Below are 21,495 nucleotides of genomic sequence, written 5' to 3'. Positions count from 1 at the left end.
CTCTGCTTTCACTTTAGTCTGATCCTCACTATATTGTCTCAAGGAAAAAAGTGACTTTAATGCATGTTTTTAACCAATATGTGGAGAAGCTGGAGTGTTTAAAACATTAAGTGACAACCACTATCATAAACTTGAAATAAATTCTAGTGCTGATTCAGAAGAGCCCTCTAATCTAAACTCTTGGTTGATGGATCCAGACTCACCTTCGAACTATTCAAGTAAAGTGAGATATGCCATCGATCACAAACGTAAACATTTCAATTATTAGAATTTTTGAGAGTAAACATGCTTCTAATATAGACAATCTGAATTATACATTCATTCACATTGGTATAATCATTAAAAAAAAAATACAATATATAAAAATTAAAATAAATAAAGATAAAAAACACTGTTCACTCAAAATAAAATGTATCATGACTTGGTAAATTTAACATCTGGATTTCTAATGGACTTGAGCCACATATCGGCCATAACACGAGAAGAGATGCTCCAGAAGAGGTCTTGACCTTTGGACGACGCACTCTGCTTCGTCTTCTTCCCTGCTTTTCCTATTCCGTACGACACCAGCCACTGCATCCCTGTCAGTCTCTGCTTCTCACTGTCCCAAACGCTTCTCTTTCCTCTACTTCTCACCTTCACCCCTCCCACATGGAGGCTTGTCAACTTGAATCTCTTTTCTTCTTCCTCTTCCTCCTCCTCCTCTGAAGCTGGGTTCGCGTAGATTAGAGCTATCATGGGTCCTCCCACTGTCTCGTATCGCCTAATGGGATCCCTCAGTTGAATCCCCACCGCCATTGTCAGGGTTTCTGAGCCTTTGGAGCTCCTACTGTAATTCTCCAATGGAACGGAAGAAGAAATGGGATGAGTGCGATTGGTGTTCGGAATGATCAGTGGTGAAACGTCGAATGGGGCTTCTTCTTCTGCCATTTCCGCTTGGATTTTCAGAGCTTCGATCGCCATGACCTCTATTTTCTGCAGCGAGAACGCGAGGATCTCCTCTGGTGTCATTGAATTCTCGCTTAGGTTCCAAATTCCCGTCGAGATCCTCTCTTTTCGGCCTGAATTCATCGCTGTCGCCATTATTTTCACCCCTGCAACAGTCCGAGCCGCGGTCGAGCTTGCGCCTTCTTTGTTCCTACCATGGATGATCGCTGAAGCTATGCCTTCGAACGCCACCTGTTCAGCAGTTTTACCCATCAGTTCGTCCATGGACATCAAGTCCTGAATTTGCGAATTTAGTTCGTCGAGCTCCATGGCTGCCATTGTTTGAAACAGCTCGAACCCACTCAAGGGCTCATTCAACGGAATCACAAACGGTCTCGAGATTTGCATAGCCAATTTAGGGGTCTCCTTCCTTGATATTTCAGTATCTAGAGGATTCATGGCGGCCAAGTATCCGCCATCTCTGGTTTGGATTATACAGCCCAAGTTCTTCCCAAGGTCCGGGAGGTAAGCTTTCGATGATGCACCTTCTGCAGATTCCTCTGCTCCTTCCAGTTGCATAGCAGGAATATCTGCTCCCTTGAATTTATATTCATTGGTTTCTTCCGCCTCAAGCATTTGAAGAAATTCCCTTGTCACCTTATCTTCGTCTTCGTCTAATCTCTGTGACTCAGTTTCTTCATCTTTGTGCGATGGTTTATCGTCACCCATCATGGATTCAAGAGCTTTTATTTGCTGAGCAATAGAATCTAACTCTGTCAATCTTGTAGTATGAACTTGATCATGAACAATTTCCTTTACAACTTCATTTCCAGCTGATCTTTCTCCAAAGGACTTCACTGAATCTTTTTCCTTTCCTTCTTCATCTTCCTCCTCCTCATCCTTTTTATTCTCTTGGAATTCAATTCCCTTATCAACCACTTCGAAATCTGGAAGATCAAGGTCTTCTGCTTTGGTTTCTGGTTCTTTTGGCTTATTCTCAGTTGTTGATGTTGATGTTGATGGGACTGGAGCTGGCTCATCAAGGTTCAAGTCATCAATGCCATGAAGATCAGCAGGTGTAGTTCCAATCTGTGAAGGCGTCCAAGCTTCTTTTCTGCTTGATAATTTTGGACTCGGAACGCTAAACGACGTCTTCGATTGCTTTCGGGCAAATGAAGTGGATGACAAGTTCTTAGACTTGTTCTTATGGTCCTCAGCTTGACTGTAAATCCCAATTCCTCCGTCCTTCTCCATGATCTGAAACCCAAGTTTCAGTACAAGCTCGCCTCCTTTCGCCTTTCCCGAAAGACTGAAACTTGTATCCCATTGCCGAACTCGAGCTCCTTCGTGGCTCTTATCAATAGATTCTTGAATCAGTTCCCTTAAATCCACGGAACTACGACCGAAATCAAGCTCTGGTGCATCAACTGCTAATGCATATATCCAAAACGGACGAGGCTCGAACTTGAGTTGCTTTCCACTACCATGGCTGCAATAAACATTGCACCTAACGAACAAGGTCTCTTCGAAATCAGCAGCCCCCTGTGAGACCCTCGATGGCATTGTTTGAACTGACCCATCTTTGGTTTCCTTCTTTCTAACACATACAGAGAGCCGGAGACCATTCATTGAAGCTGGAAGATTTTGGGCTGTGACTACTTCTACAGAAAACAAACAACTTAGTTTCTGCATTCCAATATGGGAAAGTGCACGAATTGGTTTCCAGTTCCAAAGCCCCTTCTTCTCTTCCGAATTAGTTTTCTCTTCCAACTTCTTGAATTCTCTCTGATTCGATCCCCTAGCTGGCTGACTCTCTGTCTGATCACCTCCGTCATCCAGCTTTGGACGAGACCGCCATGGGGACAAAGACAGGCGTCTGCGAGGTTTATTGTTGGCCCTAACTGCCTCAGTTTTGGCTGCAACTCCAGCACTGGGGACGATCTCATCATTGGATGATATCGGAGGGACTGAGCTTCGAGGAAGGACAAGGGAGGCTGTTCTTCGAGTGACAGCAGCAGTGTGGGATTGGTAGAGGGATTGACTGAGTGCTTCGAGCTCCTCTAGTAGCTGGGTATTGGAAGCCCGCCCTCCCGTACTTTCGTCTGCCATTACTGAAGAAAAAGAGCAAGGAGAACTGAGACTGAGAGAATAATGGTACTAGTCAGCATCAGGACAGCAGGGTCGAAATGATAAGGAAATTACTTGGGGAGGAAGAAGAGAAGGAAGGAATTGATGATAAGGGGTTGACGTGGTTGAGAGAGAAGGGTTTCTGAGGTGGAGAAACTGCCATGAAACATGAACATTTGTGGTAGTTGCTGGTCCTTCCAGAGCCAGTGAAAAATTTGTGAAGGATAAGGGAAACTTTGCATACATCCTTCTATCTCTTTCTTCTTTTCTCGTTGAAAGAGACATGGAAACTATAAGCCAAGACTTCGGTCCCAGAAAAATAAATGCTTCTTTTCTTTGGAAGTGTAAAGATCTAGTATTAGCTTGAAATGTGAAACTGCTTCTTAAAATGCTTTTATCACCATCAGTAGTTATTGCTTTGTAGTTATTTTGTTTCAATAAAATGATGTCTCATGCTCATATTTAAAATATTTTTACTCAAGATTAAACAAAGAGAAGAACAAAAAATGTCGTTGAGCACATATATTCGACGTGTGTCAGGCTGCTGTTTTTTTTTTTTAAATGCCATTAAACACATAACTGATGCACTATGCAACATACTAGTTTCGTAAGAGTCATTTAAAGTGACGTCTAACTGTTTCTTTTTTGTAGTAGTAGTGTAAAAAGATTAAATTCCTTAGTATTTTGGTTGTGGCAATTCAGTCCATTATTCTCCTATTCTCTCTCTCTATATATGTATATACATATTATATATATATATATATATATATGACATTAGAATATGTCATTTGCAGCTCAATATTCAAGTTACATTAAAGAAGGGCCAAATTCCTAATCTGAAACATTTATCAGCCATTTGACTCAGACTATGCATTCAAAAATTCCAGGCTCTTTAGTCATATGGTGAGAAATAAGATTTTTAATCATGTTTTTTTTTTGCTTTTTCCTTGATTATTTTGTACCATGCAAACACTTGTTTCTATTGTTTCCAGATTGTGTTTTGTGCCTTTCTTTCTGTTGTCACCAACAGATCCAAGATTCACATGCAAGATCAATTAACACAAACAAAACAGTAACTGCAGAACAATAATCACAATTTCACAATAACACAACTCAAATATGAAGCTAAGAACAGAAAGATGATAATGACAGTATTTATACTGGTTCGCACCAATGTGTCCTACTTCCAGTTTAGAGCATCACCACAAACCTTCATTGATGAATCAACAATTAGAATGCACACCCCCCTCGCTGTTGAGATGAACAAGACAAATCTCAGTACCAAGGACACACAATCTCTCAAGCCCTTGTCCCCTTTACACTCAAGCTCTCAATTTCTCAGTCTTGAAAGCTTCTCACTCACGACACTCATTCTCTCTCTTTCTTGAAGGTTGCAATCTCTGAAACATACAAGGTGTTTATTGGATGAAATAACTGCTTCTATTTATAAGCAATGACTTTCTAAATATAGGCTAACCAACTAAGGATTGGTAGTTTTTGGTTACAAAATAAAGTGGTAAAGGTTAGGAGAAATAACCACTGCACTTTCTTTGAGGACAAGTTATCCTCTTCTTTATGCATTTCTGGTTTTTTCATTAATAAAAGGTTTAGAGTAGCTACTAAAATTTGTTAGAATTGATCATTGGCTACATAGGTAGGATAGTGTCACAGTTGTCAGTTCCATTAGTTATCAAAATCAACTGAATGATAGAAATAAATCTTTCTTTGATATTTGTGACAGAATCTTTATAAATTACGGGTGGGAGGTATGGATTTCATCAACTTCCTTATTGCTTTATTTTTGAAAGGTCTTTTCTACCTAATGTTTGCAGTTCATTATTCTAATGTTTCATTGATAACTAGATTGCTCGGGATAGAAAGCATGATGTCTACTTTGGCATAGATGTTATGATTGTTAGACAGGAGGTGATGCAAAAATTATAGGCCTGGTAGTGTATTCAAATACATTTTTATGATTTTGAAAACTTAAAATCTGCCAATCTCACAAGAATATGTGATTGGCAGCTTGTTTTGGAAACCAAATCCAAAACAATATCTGGATTTTGTGTTGTAAAATTGAAAAAGAAAAAAAATCATGTTTTCTAACTTATTTCCCAAAACTCTAAAAATAATATCCTCTCTCCTCCCTTATCTCTCTCTCGGCAACACCAAAGGAACAGAGCCCAACTCCATCTCACTTGGTATTATCCTATTTCTTTTTTTAAATTATTATTATTATTAGGCTATTTAGGATTTTTACCCCCCGAACTATTACCATTACTGTATCGTGCCCCCTAATTTTTTCAGGCCGTTAAAAATTCCCCCCGAAATATTCACAGTAATGTAAAGAAGGACTTCCGTTAACTTTCAATACATGTGGCTAACAGAATGCTGACATGACTCTTTACATGCTGATGTGTCTTGGCCATGTCAGCGCCATATGTGTAATTTTATTGTTTTTAAATATGGTTTTTATTTTTTTTAATGTATAAAAAATGGTTTAATTTATTAATTCTATTTTTTAGTGTTTAATTCATTAATTTTTAATATGATTATAGATTTTTTAATTTTAAAATTACACACATGGCGCTGACATGACCAAGACACATCAGCATATAAAGAGCCATGTCAGCCTTTTGTTAGCCACATGTGTTGAAAGTTAACGGAAGTCCTTCTTTACATTACTGTAAATATTTCGGGGGGAATTTTAACGGCCTGAAAAAATTAGGGGGCACGATACGGTAGTGGTAATAGTTCGGGGGGTAAAAATCCTAAATAGCCTTATTATTATTAATGCTGTTTTCCAAATGATTATTATATATTATTTGATTGATATGGAGTATATTATTATTGATTATTATATATTGTTTGACTGAATATATTGATGTTTTTAGTTTTATATATTGAGCATGGATGATGAGTTGTTTTAGATTCATGCACTATTACTTTATTTTTTAAAAAAAATTAAAATTAATGACAATGCAATATTATTATGAATTTAACCAATGCACTATTATTAAATTTTAATTTATTAATATAATTAAATTTTACTTAATTAAATATATTGATAAATCAAAATTTAATATTATACAATCTATGTATATAAAATTAAAATAATATTAAGATTCAGCTGAACCACATATTCATTTTCTGTTATATTTTCAAATTTAATACCAATCACAGATTCAGTTTTTTAAAACTCAAAAACAGTTTACTGACATTGAACCAATCACATTTTCAGAAACATGTTTTTAGTCACTAAATTCAGATTTTCATTTCAGAATCTCACTTTTCAAAAATACAGTTTTCTAATCGCGAACCAATCAGACCCATAATGATTTCACTAAAGTCAATATGTGAGAGTTGACTTTTGATATATGCATCTATAAATCATCTTTTTGGGTCTGAAGTGTTTCTTTGGAGTATATAAGAATACCCAAAAAGTTTGGAGGCATTTGGGGATGTTTTGAGACAAGTTTTGGGCTGGCAAGTCAGAGAGACCTATGTTGCGTCGCCTTTGGGAGGTGACACGTTGCTGGTCCCTAGAAACACAACACAGGCGACGCATCGCCTGCATGGTGGCGATGCATTGCCAGGATGCAGGCGACATGTCGCCTAAGCGGTCCGTACAATTTTTTTTTTTTGAAAAGATAGACAGAGGCCTTCGTCTCAGGCTAGCCCCCTCTTGCATATGTAGACAGGCCTCACTTTTGGCGGAGGAAAACCGTGGTAACAAACAAAAACAAACATAAATTAGAAAAAAAAACATACAACTCCAACTACATAATCAAAAACCTACTCCACTCTCTAGTGAGATCCAAGAAAGATAACCCCTCAAAACCCTTTGTATGATACACCCAAGTGGCAACCCAAAACTTAACCCTCTCCCAAATAAGATCACACAGATATGACTTATCGTAAAAAATTTTGCTATTTCGCTCTAGCCAAATTTCCCAAAAACAAGCCAACATCGTAGCCTTCCAAAGCTTATTCAACCGCTTATCCCCCGCTACACCACAACAAAGCTGCTGACAGCAAGAACTTGGGAGACACCAACTCAAGCCAAACTCACCCCACACTCTTGACCATAACGACTGAGCCAAATCACAAATAAGAAACAGATGACTGAGAGATTCAACCCCCCCTTTAAAACAAACACACCAACTTGGAGAAAGACACTGATAAGGACGACAACGTTGAAGAACATCGTTAACGCTAAGTTTCTCAACAAACAATAACGAGCTGAACACCTTGACTTTAGAAGGAACTCGACTCGTCCACAAAATCTTAGCCCACAACACATCAGTCCGTCCATCAACGATTTTGAGCTTCTGAAGTGCAGACTTGCAAGATAACCACTCGCTAGAGTCAGGCTCCCAAACCCTCCTATCATCCAGAATCGCTGGCAAGTTAACAAACTCTAAGATTCTTAGCAACTCAACCAAAGAAAGAACTTCTCTATCAAAAAGGGGTTTTCTAAAGCGCGAATCCCAATCCACTCTTGCTCCCACCTCCCTAATAACACCCAACTCAACTATCGGAATGTTCCTATCTTGGGAAATAACTGCTAAGTCTGGAAACCTATCCTTCAGTGCTTGCCCTTCAATCCACACATCCTCCTAAAACCTCACTAAATCACCACACCCTTCTTTAAAATGAACCGACCCCAAATACTCACCATAAAGGGATGAAATATCCTTCCACGGACCCCTTGCAATAAATCTCGCCACCGCCTTTGTATCCCAAAGATTCTCAGCCCGCCTGTACGGGCTCAACACCACCTTGTGCCACAGAGAATTGCGCTCCAAAGGGAATCTCCACAACCACTTCAAAAGGAAAGCTTTATTCCTTTCTTCTAAATTGTCCATCCCAAGACCTCCATGAAAAAGAGGTTTACAAACAACATTCCAGGCTACCAAATGCTCGGAACCCGAAGTATCAACTCCATCCCACAAGAAGTCACGCATCAGCCTTTCCAAACCCTTCAGAACACTTTTAAGAGCTCTAAAAAGTGACAAATAATACACCGGGAGTGACGAAAGCACAAATTGAATCAATGTAAGCACACCCCCTCTAGAAAGAAAGACACACTTCTACCCAGCTAACCTCTTAGCGCACTTAGCCAAAACTGGCTCCCAAAAGGACTTAAGCCTCAGATTATTTCCCAACGAAAGACCCAAGTATTTCATTGGCCACTTTCCAACCTCACAACCAATAATCAAGGTGTGAGAAATCACAACCTCCTCCGCCACGTTAAGCCTTAGCAATTGACACTTTTGCAAATTAATCTTCAATCTAGAAATGGCTAAAAACGCCTTGAGAATATCAAGCAGGGCTTGAAGAGATTCTTCATCATTAATAAAAAATATTGTGTCATCAGCAAATTGAAGATGGCTCACTTCTACCTTATCCTTCCCTACTGAAAAGCCTCTGAATACTGACGACGCCTTGACTTTGTCCACCAAACTACCAAGTATATCCGCCACAAGAGTAAACAAAAAAGGAGATAAGGAATCACATTGTCAAAGCCCACGCGAGGCTCCAAATTTACCCCTCTACCTACCATTCACAAATACTGAGAACGATACAGAAGTCAGGCAACCCTTCATCCACTTCCTCCAAAGAGAGCCAAAACCTTTCAGATCTGGAACAAAATCCAAAAAATCACATTCCACACAATCATATGCTTTTTCAAAATCTATTTTGAACACCCAACCACTCTTCCCTTTGCTACGATGCTCTTCCACTACTTCGTTGGCTGCTAGAACTGTATACAATGACGTATTTTTGGCTTCAAAATTCAAATTAAATGCTCTAGTCTCATTGGTTGAGTCTAATGAGGGTTCCGATACTATTTAAAAGGGTCAATTTGAGTTTTTTGTGAATTGATCACTCACCTCTCTCTAAAGCCCCTTTCCTTCTAGCTCTCAAGATTACTAGTTTTCTCTAAGATCTTCATCAAGAAAGCTTGACTAGCATGAAGATTTAAGACTTGTAAATCTCAATCTTATTCTATTGTAGTAGTTTCTTGCAATCTCAAGGAGGAGGCTAGGAATAGAGATATTTGGACGACAAATCTCAATTTGTGTCAAACTTTTGATACATTTTGTTGGTTCACATAAAATCATAGACTTGTAATTTTATGTATCAATGTTCTACAACTCAAAGGTCAATTCTACTACTTGTTTTATTTGTGTTATGTACTTTGTATTATTCTTCCATTAGAGAATATATTATCTTTGGTTTATTCTTTTGAATTTTAATATACAAAGCTAGGCGTATAGTTTTATCCCCAACAATAGATGTGTTTGGAAGGGGCACTTTTGGCAGTGGACAATGGAATGTATGTGCCTCAGCCCCTCTCAAGCTAGCATTGTCATATATGCAAAGTTTGAAATATTACAAACAATAACTCCATAGCTGTCTCATATTTAATTACAGCTTTTAAGCATAGATTTTTAAAGGTGCAATTATATGAACCTTTTTATTGGAATATCATTGAATTTGATCTGTAGAATACAAATAGAATATTGTCATCCCTTGATTGTTGCTTTGTATTAAATGTGAGGTGGTGCAATTTGTTCAGTGCTTCCTTGTAGTTGACTCTTGTTTGATCTATTTCTCCATTATGTATTGTCGTACCCTATAACGACGTATAAACATAACAGACAAACTTTACACTTGATGTGTTGAAAAGGGGTGATGTGTCAGCCGCTCTATTTGCTTCTGGATGGGTCTAAAATCAGTAATGTTCTTGTTGCAAGTTTTCCCAAATTCTAGTTTAGTTTACATCTCAAAATAAATTGTTTCCATTCTCCTCGTTTTTACTTGTAGAAACTGAGCTTTTTATTTTCTTTAAGATGAAAACTGGGAAACTGAAGCATGGTCTGAGTCCAAATCCTTTACTGCTATAGACTTCACCATTGTAATTGTTGGAACATCGTTTATTTTACAATTATATGAGTACTTCATTGTCATGTATTTGGGTTTTGCAGTTGGTGGAGCCTAATGTTCTCCACGTGAGAAATCATGGGGAATAGGAGAACATTAGGCTAGAGTCCTACTATTCTACTCAAATTTTGATCAGGTTGAAACTAAATGTAAAGAAAATTTGTCTTTTGGGTTCTTACAGCAATTTGTATGAATAAGGTTCACTTGATTCGCAGAAAAAGAAATCTGATTCCAGTAAAAGAAAAACTCGATACTGATTTTTCAAGGCCGTGGTCACCATTTCTCTACTGATCGAGTGCAAGTTCTAGTCTTCTAGATTCTTCATGGAATAACCTTTCAAGCAAAGGCTTTCAGGTTTGTAACTGTAACAATATAACTTTTCAACCCTTTCTTCTACAGTAATGTTTTATAACCTTGTCATGAGTAATTGTTTTCTATACCTTTCCATTACAACATTTAAAGTCAAGGTTATTATGATGTGCTCAAATCAAAGAACCACAAATTTTAATGATTGATTTGGTAGCTTTAGATTCGTGGGTTTAGCTACCTATAAGAAATTCTGTTATGGTTTATTATATGGTTTTTTACTCGGTAAGCGATGTAATAATAAAAAAGAATAGATACAAAATTTGGTACTTAGATTAATCCACACATTGAGAAATTGAAATCCGGATGGATAATGCTCTTACATGTGCATCCTTTTCTCTGCATGGGGTTTGAGTTTTGTTATTCAAGTAAGCTAGCTAATTAAGTTTCTTTTCTAATTCCAACATTTTTTGCAGCCCTTTCTCGAGTACAAGGACAGCTCTACCATAAATGACATAAACGTGCTCATTAAGTAAGTTTAATGCTTCTTTTGATATTATGATGGTCACTACTGTCTTTTTCAAAGGTCATAATATTAATAGTATTAGCTCTCTTTTATTTGCAGATACTCTAGTTAGTCATAAAAAATGGTGATGGGCACAAGATTCTGTGTCAATCACAGAGCGGGATTTTGTCATGCATGATTGGATTGAAAGCAAGTTCTGATCATCACTACTGATGGAATAGCAATGGTGTGGACAATCAGAAATGATATATCATATTCCCTCAATATATAGTAGTGCTGTCATATTGTATTGGCTAGTCCATTCACTCTAGTAAGAAAAAAGATTGCAGCCTGCCCCAAATTGCTTAACTTTTTTTATTTACTTTTACAATTTATGTTTTCTTGCCTGCGTAACAAGCTTAATGTACTAGACAACTTTTGTGACTTAGTCTCAAGGAAGGATCTTACATAGGCGGAAGTAACATCACATTCAAAGGAAATCTTGAAGGCATAGCTGATTTCACAACTCTTTATGGGAGAGCTTCCTTTGGGGAACTCACCTCTTTACATACTCCGTGACAAGCCTGGACACAAATCTTCTGACTGTAGATTGCCAAAGAATAATATAAACAAAGAGGCCAACATCATTGATACTGTGGCTCAAGAAGTTTATGAAATTAGTCTCTTGACAGTGGTGACTGATATCAATATGATGGGTTAAACCCAAAATAATGGTGGATTGACACTAGGGTATATTAGATTGGAAGGTGAAGAAATAAAAAAAAGAGAGACGAAGAAGACACTTGATAGTGATGCAGGGATCCTATTTTATTCACTATGAAAGTCTGTATAAATAGGTTGTACAAGAATAAAAAAAACATAAAAGCAGAATATACACAAGTACTGATAATTTTATAACTAAGGAAAAAGTATACAACAAATCCTCCAGCTATTGATTCACACGGAATGCTCCTAATTTCCTTAGCCGTCAATACTCCCCCTCAAGCTTGACTATAGATATTGATGAGTCCAAGTTTGTTTATAGGGCAATCAAATACTTTTTCAGATAATCCCTTGGTAAGAATATCTGCAAGTTGTTGATCAGTGTGTACATACTCAATTTTGATAACTCCTCCGTCAAATTTTTCTTTAATTAAGTGATGGTCCACTTCCACGTACTTTGTTCTATCACGATGTATTGGGTTGTGAGCAATACTGATAGTGGATTGGTTATCACAGTAGAGGTGAACTGGTGCTTCATCCTTAATCTTTAATTCTTCCAGTAGTCTTTTTTAACCATATTGCTTTGCACACTCCATGAGCCATGGCTCTGTATTCAGCTTCTGCACTACTTCTAGCAACAACTGTTTATTTCTTACTTCGCCATGTTACCAAGTTGCCCCATAGTAAAGTACAGTATCATGATGTAGATTTTATGTCATCAATCGATCTTGCCCAGTCTGCATCAGTGAATATTTTGACTTTTCTTTCAAGATTTTTCTCAAAAAATAACCCCTTGCCTGGAGTTTGCTTTAAATACCTCAAAACTCAATACACAACTTTGAAGTGACCTTGTCGTGGGTCGTGCATATATTGACTTACTAGACTCACGACAAAAGCAATGCCTGGTCTAGTATGTGAGAGATAAATGAGCTTTCCAACTAATTGTTGATATCTTCCTTTGTCGACTGGTTCTCCTTTAAGGAGATGATCTTTGTTTCCTAGTTCAATTGGAGTTTTGCTAGCCTTACAATCTAGCATTCCAGTTTCCTTTCGAAGATCAAGTGTATATTTTCTTTGTAATACAGAAACGCCTCTTTTGCTCCTAGCAATCTCCATACCCAGAAAGTATCTCAGTGTCCCAAGGTCTTTGACTTCAAATTCTTTAGCCAATAATTCTTTGATCAAATTCATCTCCTTGGTATTGTTGCCAGTGACTATTATATCATCAACATATACAATTAGGATAGTTATCTCTTCTTTTCCTGAGTGTTTAATAAATAGAGTGTGGTCTGTCTAACCTTGTATGTAGCCAAGACCCTTGACTACCTTTGAAAAACGATTGAACCAAGCCCAAGGAGAATGTTTTAGGCCATAGAGAGATTTGTTGAGTTTACAGACAATCTTGAGAGTTTTTTCTTCAAATCCAGGAGGTTGAACCATGTAGACTTCTTCTTCTAGCTCACCATTTAAGAACACATTTTTTACATCTAATTGATGTAACTCCCAATCCAGGTTGGCTGCTAATGATAGTAAGACTCTGATAGTGTTGAGCTTTACAACATAAGCGAATGTTTTGGTGTAGTCAATTCCATAGGTTTGTGCAAACCCCTTTGCAACTAACCGTGCTTTGTATCTTTCGATAGTTCCATCTGCATTATATTTGACTGTGGAAACCCATTTGCATCCTACCGCTATTTTGTCAGGTGGTAATTCCACTAATTCCCAAGTCTCAGTTTTTTTAAGAACTCTCATCTCTTCTTTGACAGCTATTCTCCATTTAGGAATTTCGAGTGCTTCATCAATACTCCTAGGAATAACAATGTCTGGCATGCTAGAAGTAAAAGCTTTAAAAGGAGATGACAATTTTGAATAAGAAATAAACATTGAGATAGGGTATTTAGGGCAAGACCTAGTTCATTTTCTCAAAGCTATAGGAATGTCTAGATTGTAATTAGTGTTTGAGAGAGGATTACCTGACACATCTGGCTCAATAGAATCTACCACCGGATTGGTCTCTTGACTGTGCCGAGGATTCATGATTTGGTTATTTCTTTGTCGTCTAGAATAAACACGCAACTCTTGTTGTTGATTTTGCGTATGTATATCTGTATTTTGCGGATGTATATCTATTTCAACTTGCTCAGAAGATGACTCAGAAGATGGAGCAAGATTTTGATTTAAGTTTGGGGACTGTATAGAAGAGTTGAGAGGAACCTCTAACCCCCACGACCATTGAGATTCATTGTGAGTGTTCTCCCTCTGAAGCGAATTGGGAGAGAAGTATGGAGTATCTTCAAAGAATGTGACATCCCGGGAGACATAAGATTTTTTGGTGAGAGGACAATGACACCTATAGCCTTTCTGAGTGGGAGAATAACCAAGGAAGATAGTTTTAACGGCTCTTGGGTCAAGTTTAGTACGGTCTTGAGGATGAACATGAACAAAAGTTGTACAGCCAAATGTTTTGATAGGTAGAGAGTTGGAGGAGATATGCAGATAGGAAGCGAGAAGGACATAATGGGGTGTCTTAAAATGAAGAGGTCGACTAAGAAGGCAGTTGATAAGATAGACAGCTGTAAGAATCGCATTTCCCCAAAAATGCTTAGGGATGTGCATGGTGAAGAGTAGGGCCCTGGCTACTTCTAAAAGGTAGCGATTTTTCCGTTTAGCAACACCATTTTTTTGAGGGGTATCGATAAAGGAACTTTGATGAATGATGCCATTTTTGGAGAGATAGGTTCCCAAGATATAATTAAAATATTCGGTGCCATTGTATGTTTGTAATATACGAATAGATGTCTAAAATTGTGTTTGAATCATATGATGAAAATTTTGAAATACACTATGGGTATCTGACTTGTTTTTGAGTAGATAGACCCAAGTGAGTCGTGTGTGATCGTCGATAAATGTGATGAACCAACGATGTCCAAAGGAAGTAGTGACTTTGGAAGGTCCCCATAGATCACTATGAATTAAAGAGAAGGGACATGTTGGTGTATAGTGTTTTTGAGGAAAGACATTCCTAGTATGCTTAGCAAATTGACAAATATCACATTGGAAAGACTCAATTTTATTATTGAAAAATACGCAGGAAACAAATATTTTAAATATGAAAAACTCGGGTGTCCAAGTTGATAATGCCATAACATAATTTTGTCTTTATTTGAAACAAAAACAGAAACAAAATTGAAATTAGAAACTGAAACAGAATTAGATAAGCTTGAAGACAAACTAGAGAAACTAGGCTGCTTCTTTATTTGTTGACGATTTTCAAAGAAATAAAGTCCACCATGAATCCTAGCACTGCCAATCGTCCTCTCCGAGGATAATTCCTGAAATTGACAGGAACTGGGAAAAATTTTAGCAAGATAACTATTATCAGTAGTTAACTTACTAACAGAGATTGAGTTGCATTTTAAGGATGAAACATGAAGGACTGATTTTAGTATTAAGTCAGCTGACAATCTTATTTTACCAATACCTGCAATTGGAGAAAGAGTGTCATCGACAATCTTGACACTAGAATTATTTGAACATGAAGAATAAGATTCAAATAAGTGATATAAACCAGCCATGTGATCAGAAGCACCTGCATCAATTATCCATAGTGTTTGAGAATATTTTACCGTAGAAGAGAGATTGCCAGAGTGTGCAACAAAGCAAGATGCATTATGAGATCCAGAGCCAGAGGTAGAATTGAGAGCTGACTAATTCATGAGAGTATATAAATGAGCAAGTTGTTCCTTACTAAATGGGAATGAAGTAGTTCCCGGATTGACGTCGGATGAGGTATCATTTGGCATTCTGAGTTTGGTAAGCCTTTTTGTCATTGTGATGTCAGGGAGTCCAGTTGGCAGGTTTTCCATGAATTTTCCAACAAGTGAAGCGAATATGACCGTGACGTTGACAGTGATCACACCAAAGTCGTTCACCCTTGCGATTAGGTCGAGGATCATGATTGGTTCTGCCAAATGTTTGTGGTCTTGACTTCGAGGCAAGTGCTGAGGTTTTGATGGGTTGTGATTCAGGATTGGTGAGCATGACATGCTGCCTACTTCTTCACGCCTAAGTTCAGAGAAAGCTTCTTTAGTATCAGGAAATGGAGAATGACTAACCAAACATCCCCGAACTTCATCAAGGTCACTGTTTAACCCAGTAAGAAACTCAAAAACCCTTTCTTTCTCCAACTGTTTCCTCTGGATTGTGGTGTAGTTAGCACACAAAGGTGTGGTATCCAGATATAAATATAATTCCTGCCATAGATCTTGTAAGTCTGAAAAATACTGGGTAACAATGTGATTACCTTGTTTGATTTCTTATAGTTTTGTTTAAAACATTTGAGAAGCATTTCCCAAATCAGAGTACATCTTTTTAGTAGTGTCCCATACCTCCTTAGTAGTTTTGAAAAATAAATACATGCGACTTATTTTTGGATCCATAGAATTAATTAGACAAGCAAGGATAATAGAATTCTCAGTTTGCGTTACCTTGTAGGTTGCGTCGGTCACCTGAGGTGTAGAAAGGTCACCAGTAAGATACCCAAGTTTACCACGCCCACATATAACCAATTTTACTGATTGTGCCAACTGTAGGTAATTTTTCCCATCTAGTTTGTTGGCTGTAATATTGAGAGAGCTGCTGTTAGAGATATTTGTATTGTCTCAATGGAAAATAAAAAATATTATTACAACTCTATGCAAAATAATACAAAGACACAATGATTGATTAAATAAATTACAACTCAATACTCAAAATACAAATAGATATAGAAAAGAAATAGTGAAGAGAATGATAATGACTACAACTCTAAAACAAAAGATATAAATAAACATGATAAAAGCAATGGTAGAAGAAAAAACAAGAACAAAAATGTAAAACACTCTCACTCACACAACCAAAGTGAAGAGCATTGGGGATCACCAACTTGAACAAAATTTAAAACCTTTGCCCAAAAGCCCCTATCTCAAGCACTAATGGCGTGATTGGTATCCGGTTAGGATTCAATTTTATGTTTCCAAAAACTAAAAGTAAGAGGACCCACAATAATCATGTGATTGGTTAGTTATTTCCTAAAACAAAATCAAAATCTGATTTAAATTTTTTTGCCTATATAGTTGAAAACGATAAAACATCGTTTTATTTTATGTTTTATCTCTATATGTTTTCTCTATTTTCTGATTTTTTCATTAAGACTTGATTCTATTGTGTGTTAGTATATATATATTTATATATATATATATATGAATATATATGTATACTTTTAATGGTTACTTCAACATTAACTATTGAATTAAAATCAATGATCTATAGTTGTTAATTAATATTTCTAAAAATAAATTTTAATTTTTTCAAAAATTTTGGAAGGGTTACCTGATGAAAAACGTGTATTTATTATAAAAATATAATATTGTAAACTTTTCATTTTTCAAATGCATGTCAATTTTTAAATATAGCTAGTGTCTCTCATCAGTTGGAAACAACATTAATTATGACAAAAAAATAACTAAATTCGAAATTAATATAAAAAAAAATATTTACCTGTTAGTGGCTTACTATACCAAGTTACTGTGTTGCCATATCATCATAATTGTTAGTACCATTCTATGGGTAGTAACTATTGAAAAGTCTTTTATATATATATACTGAAGCAATAAAACACCTATATACTAAAGCAATTTTATGAATTTAATCTATGCACTATTATTAAAATTTACTTAATTAAATCTATTGATAAATCAAAATTTAATATCATACAACCTATGTATATAGAATATATAAAATTAAAATAATATTCAGATTCACTTGAACCAATCACATATTCAGTTCCTATTATATTTTCAAATTTAATACCAATCACAGATTCAGTTTTTTAAAACTCAAAAACAGTTTACAAATATTGAACCAAGCACATTTTCAGAAACATGTTTTTAGTCACTAAATTCAGATTTTCATTTTAGAATCTCACTTTTCAAAAATATAGTTTTCTAATCGCGAACCAATCAGACCCTAAGGGATTCTCTCAATGTTGGAAATAACTCTCTGGAATAATCAAGCCTTTTGGTGTATTTCTGGCAAAGTGCTCTAGTAGATAGAAATAGAGTTGTCTTACAAGTGAGCATTAGGTTCATATTTATAGAGTTTTGAGATACCTTTTGAATTTCAAATTCCACCAACCCCCATGGCTATTACCAATGTTTAATTGGATGTTTATGGAATTAAAATGGAGATTTTGGAGTTACTTGGGATGCTAGAACCGTTCAAATTGGAAAATTTTGAAAAAACGAGCGGTCAGGACTATCAGTGGCCGCAACCACTGGCCTCTGTCCCCCAGGCCGCGGCCAGGGAAAGTCAGTGGCCGCGGCCACAGGCCATTTTCAGCACAAAATGTCATTTTTCCAAAACGTCCCAAATTCTTTCCCACATGATTTTGTAACCTCCAAACACCTAATGGGAGTTAAAAACATGTCTCCAGCAGCCATATTTCATAATGGCTTTGTGAAATCCAATCTCAAATGTGTAACATACAATATACACATTATTGTGTATTATTTAGGAGTTATAAATTTGTAACTCCAAAATATGTCACATTTTGGCCCAAATTTTTGTGACTCTCAATAATATGTTACAAGGTATGACAAATCACATTTTGTCACATTATTTAATATAACATTATATTATATGAAATAATATAACATTCCCCCACTAGATTAAATAATCATTTTTTGTAACACTTATTTAATCAATCAAATATTATATTAAAATATAAATATTCCTCCACTTGATTAAATAATCACTATCTATAGAAACATTTGCATTGGTGCATAAAGTAAAATGTCTTTCAACTTGAATTTTACCTTAGTGTAATTATCACAAAGATTGTTGAAATTTTAGTTGCCGAAGCATTGAACCACTATCCCTGATAACAAACCGGTGATAACACACACACTTTTGCTATGTTCACTTGAGACCTCAATGTCTCGCTTTTTCACTGTTAATGGCCATGTGCACATTCCATTCATAGACTTTTCTTGAGAATGACTCCCAATTATCATGAGAGGCGGCACCACCCCTAAGTCTATATAGGTAGAACTCTTACAGTATTTTGTTACCCTAAAATACTTGTCTTTTCAAGACTGAGTTATATTAAAAAACCTTTTGGTTTTAACCCTCATTCTGGTAACACACTAGTACTCATATCTCAGATGGGACAAAATTTGAGTACTACTATTATTCACTTGATTGACTTGTTATTACCTATTGAACCTAATACTAGTTTGGTTACTAGTATTAAGATATATTACCATCAATCGTGAATCTCTTTAGGGAGTCTAAGTCCCATCCCTTAAGATGTAGAAATGATTCTATTTGGATAATTTCTTTTCTCATGTATGCATACTTAAACACTTTCATTATTTTATTCAAACTTTGTTGCTAGCTATAGTTCGATTAAAATAATTACCCCTTCAAAATAGTGAGTTTGACCATAGTCAACACCCCCACTATTTTTATACTTCAATATCCAAGATAAATATTTTCCTTGAATATTAATTCTAGAAACCTCTTTGTTTCTAAAATTATTCTTTATGTTTTGAATTGATTCCTTCTTGAATCAAAATATTACAAATAGTAACTTTAGACACCAAGCATGTCTAGATTTATCCATTCTATACACATATAGCCAATGTGATTTAGAATGTGGAATTCCAAATCACCTATTTGATAGGAAGACCAAATTAATCAATTATTATTAACAAAATAAATTGATTAACTTTGGAGCATCACCCCCACATTTCTCACATAGTGATAATAAAATATCACTTTGAAAAAGAAATCTCTTCATTTCTATTAAGTCCTTTATTCTCCAAGATAAATCTAGACTTATAATTCTCAAAGTTCATCATGAGTCATTTAAGCCGCATGATAAACTCTCAATAGATCAAGATGAAAACCTCAATGTTTATCTTGATTTATTTACTTGCTAAAGCAAGACACACTTCTTTGAAAGTAACTTTCACTTAGTTTCTTTCTATTATGTATTTCACAAAATAAAATACGTGAACACAAATCGTATGTGAAAATTTCTCAAACAAATAATCACTAACTTTCACTTTTAATTGTCTAAATAATCTCAAAATCACTTAAACAACTTTTGTGTATTTCTTAAGAGTCTCTTTGAGATTCTTTTGAAAATACCAATTTTACATCCATTGATTTTCTCATCAAAATCAATTTGAAGATGTCAATTTTTCAAACACTTTAAATTAAAGAAAATAAATCCTCATTGATTTATTAAAATACTTTAATTTCTTATGTTTTAGTTTAAAATTATCTCCTCATTGAGATAAATTTAAACATATCACCATCTTTAACCAAAATGAATAAAGTTCTCTTTTATTCACCATTGATGTAAAGATTCAAAATTGCTTCTCTAATTTTGAAATGTCTCCTCATTGAGACATTGCATATTTAAAAATTATTGTCACTAAATAATTCTCAAATATATTTCGTTTGACCACACTTTAGACTCTAAGTGTAATGACCCAAAATTGCTAATAAGGCTTAGGGTCTTGATTAGCGTGCCTGGAGGGTAATAAGTGATTTATTGTTATAATATGTGAATTTGTGTGAATATGTGATTAGAAATGTATGTTTAGGTGAATTAAATATGCATGTGGGCCTCGTTTGGTTATTAAGGGCATGTTTATAATTTTAACCCGTAGAGGGCATAAATGTGATATATATATATATATGTGTTGCACGATCCGAGACAGTCCCAGGGAGCGATTAGCTTGAAAGTCACAACAGGGTCAAAAATCCGACTCGGGGCGAGTCGAGGGGTATTTCAGGTATTAAATGTTTTATGGGGTTATCGGGTTATGAAAATAAATATTTGGAGATATATTTGAAGATATAATGTTTAGGAGGGAATATTGGGGAAATTTACCATTTTGCCATCGGGGACGTTTTTGGTACCCCGAGCCTTGAGGTAACCTTAGGAACTAAGTTAAATAAAACAAACCAAGGGATACTCAGAATTCCTAAACCAACCCAAAATTCCATTCTCTCTCAACCTTACCAAGGGGGAACTTTGAGGAGTTTGAACTAGGAAATTCAAAATTTAAGCTAGAGCTTTGGGAAATTGAAGCTTGGAGTTTATGAGATTAACTTAGAGGTTCAACTAAGCAAAGGTAAGCTCTTAACTTGATGAATTATGCTGAATTTCTGTTGATAGTTCAGAGTATGCATGTGAGCTAAGTTGAGATTTGTTCTTGATTGTTTGGTTGAGTTTTGGGGTTAGTTTTGTTAGGTTTTGAGCTGAGGCTGTGTTAGAACTTCTGTGATGAATGTTTGGATTGTTAGGTTGACTTTTATGGATAATTGGCTTGGTTTTAGAAGAGATAATGGTGAGTTTTTCTGGGCTCGAGGGGTCGGGCCGCAACGCTGTTCTTGCTGAGCCGCGACCCCTTAGAACATTGGGGCGTCTGGAAATGGAGGCGCGCCGCGGCGCCCTTCAAGAAGGGTCGCGGCGCGTGTAGGCTGAAATAAGACAGGGCCTTGGGTTGTGCAGGGGGTCGCGGCATGAGTTCTTAGGGCCACGTCGCTTGGTGCATTTTGGGGCTTTAAAGAGGTTTTAGGCTCGGGAATTCAACAGTTAAAGCTCGGGATGGATTTTATCATCCGGATTGATAGAATTCAATGTCCCAAAGACTAGAATTATGACCCAAAGTTATTTAATGGATTAGAACTTAATGGATGGATATTGTTGGTGCGTTGTGACTAGGGTTTCAGCAAGGCTCAGACTAGGGGACTGTGCTCAGGACATCGGTGCCTGGAAAGCTCGGGACACAGGTAAGAAAACTGTTGTACCTGTAGAGCTTGTGTTGCAGGGCACGACCCTATATGATTGTGTTGCAGGGTGTAGCCCTTTGATTGAGTTTATTCATGTTTAGGTTTAT

At 36.3% G+C, this 21,495-nt stretch overlaps 1 protein-coding gene across 1 annotated transcript; it reads right to left on the bottom strand.

The window, feature by feature from the left end:
• Nucleotides 1–238: 238 nt before the first annotated feature.
• Nucleotides 239–3,415, bottom strand: LOC133798175 (protein PLASTID MOVEMENT IMPAIRED 1-like). Its single transcript, XM_062236384.1, has one exon. The coding sequence runs from the start codon at nucleotides 3,034–3,036 to the stop codon at nucleotides 415–417; it is 2,622 nt and encodes an 873-aa protein (XP_062092368.1). The 5' UTR covers nucleotides 3,037–3,415; the 3' UTR covers nucleotides 239–414.
• Nucleotides 3,416–21,495: the final 18,080 nt, after the last annotated feature.

This window comes from Humulus lupulus, chromosome 8 (assembly GCF_963169125.1).
Source record: "Humulus lupulus chromosome 8, drHumLupu1.1, whole genome shotgun sequence".
In the NCBI taxonomy this organism is placed as follows: Eukaryota; Viridiplantae; Streptophyta; class Magnoliopsida; order Rosales; family Cannabaceae; genus Humulus; species Humulus lupulus.
This window is presented reverse-complemented; position numbering and strand designations above follow the sequence as displayed.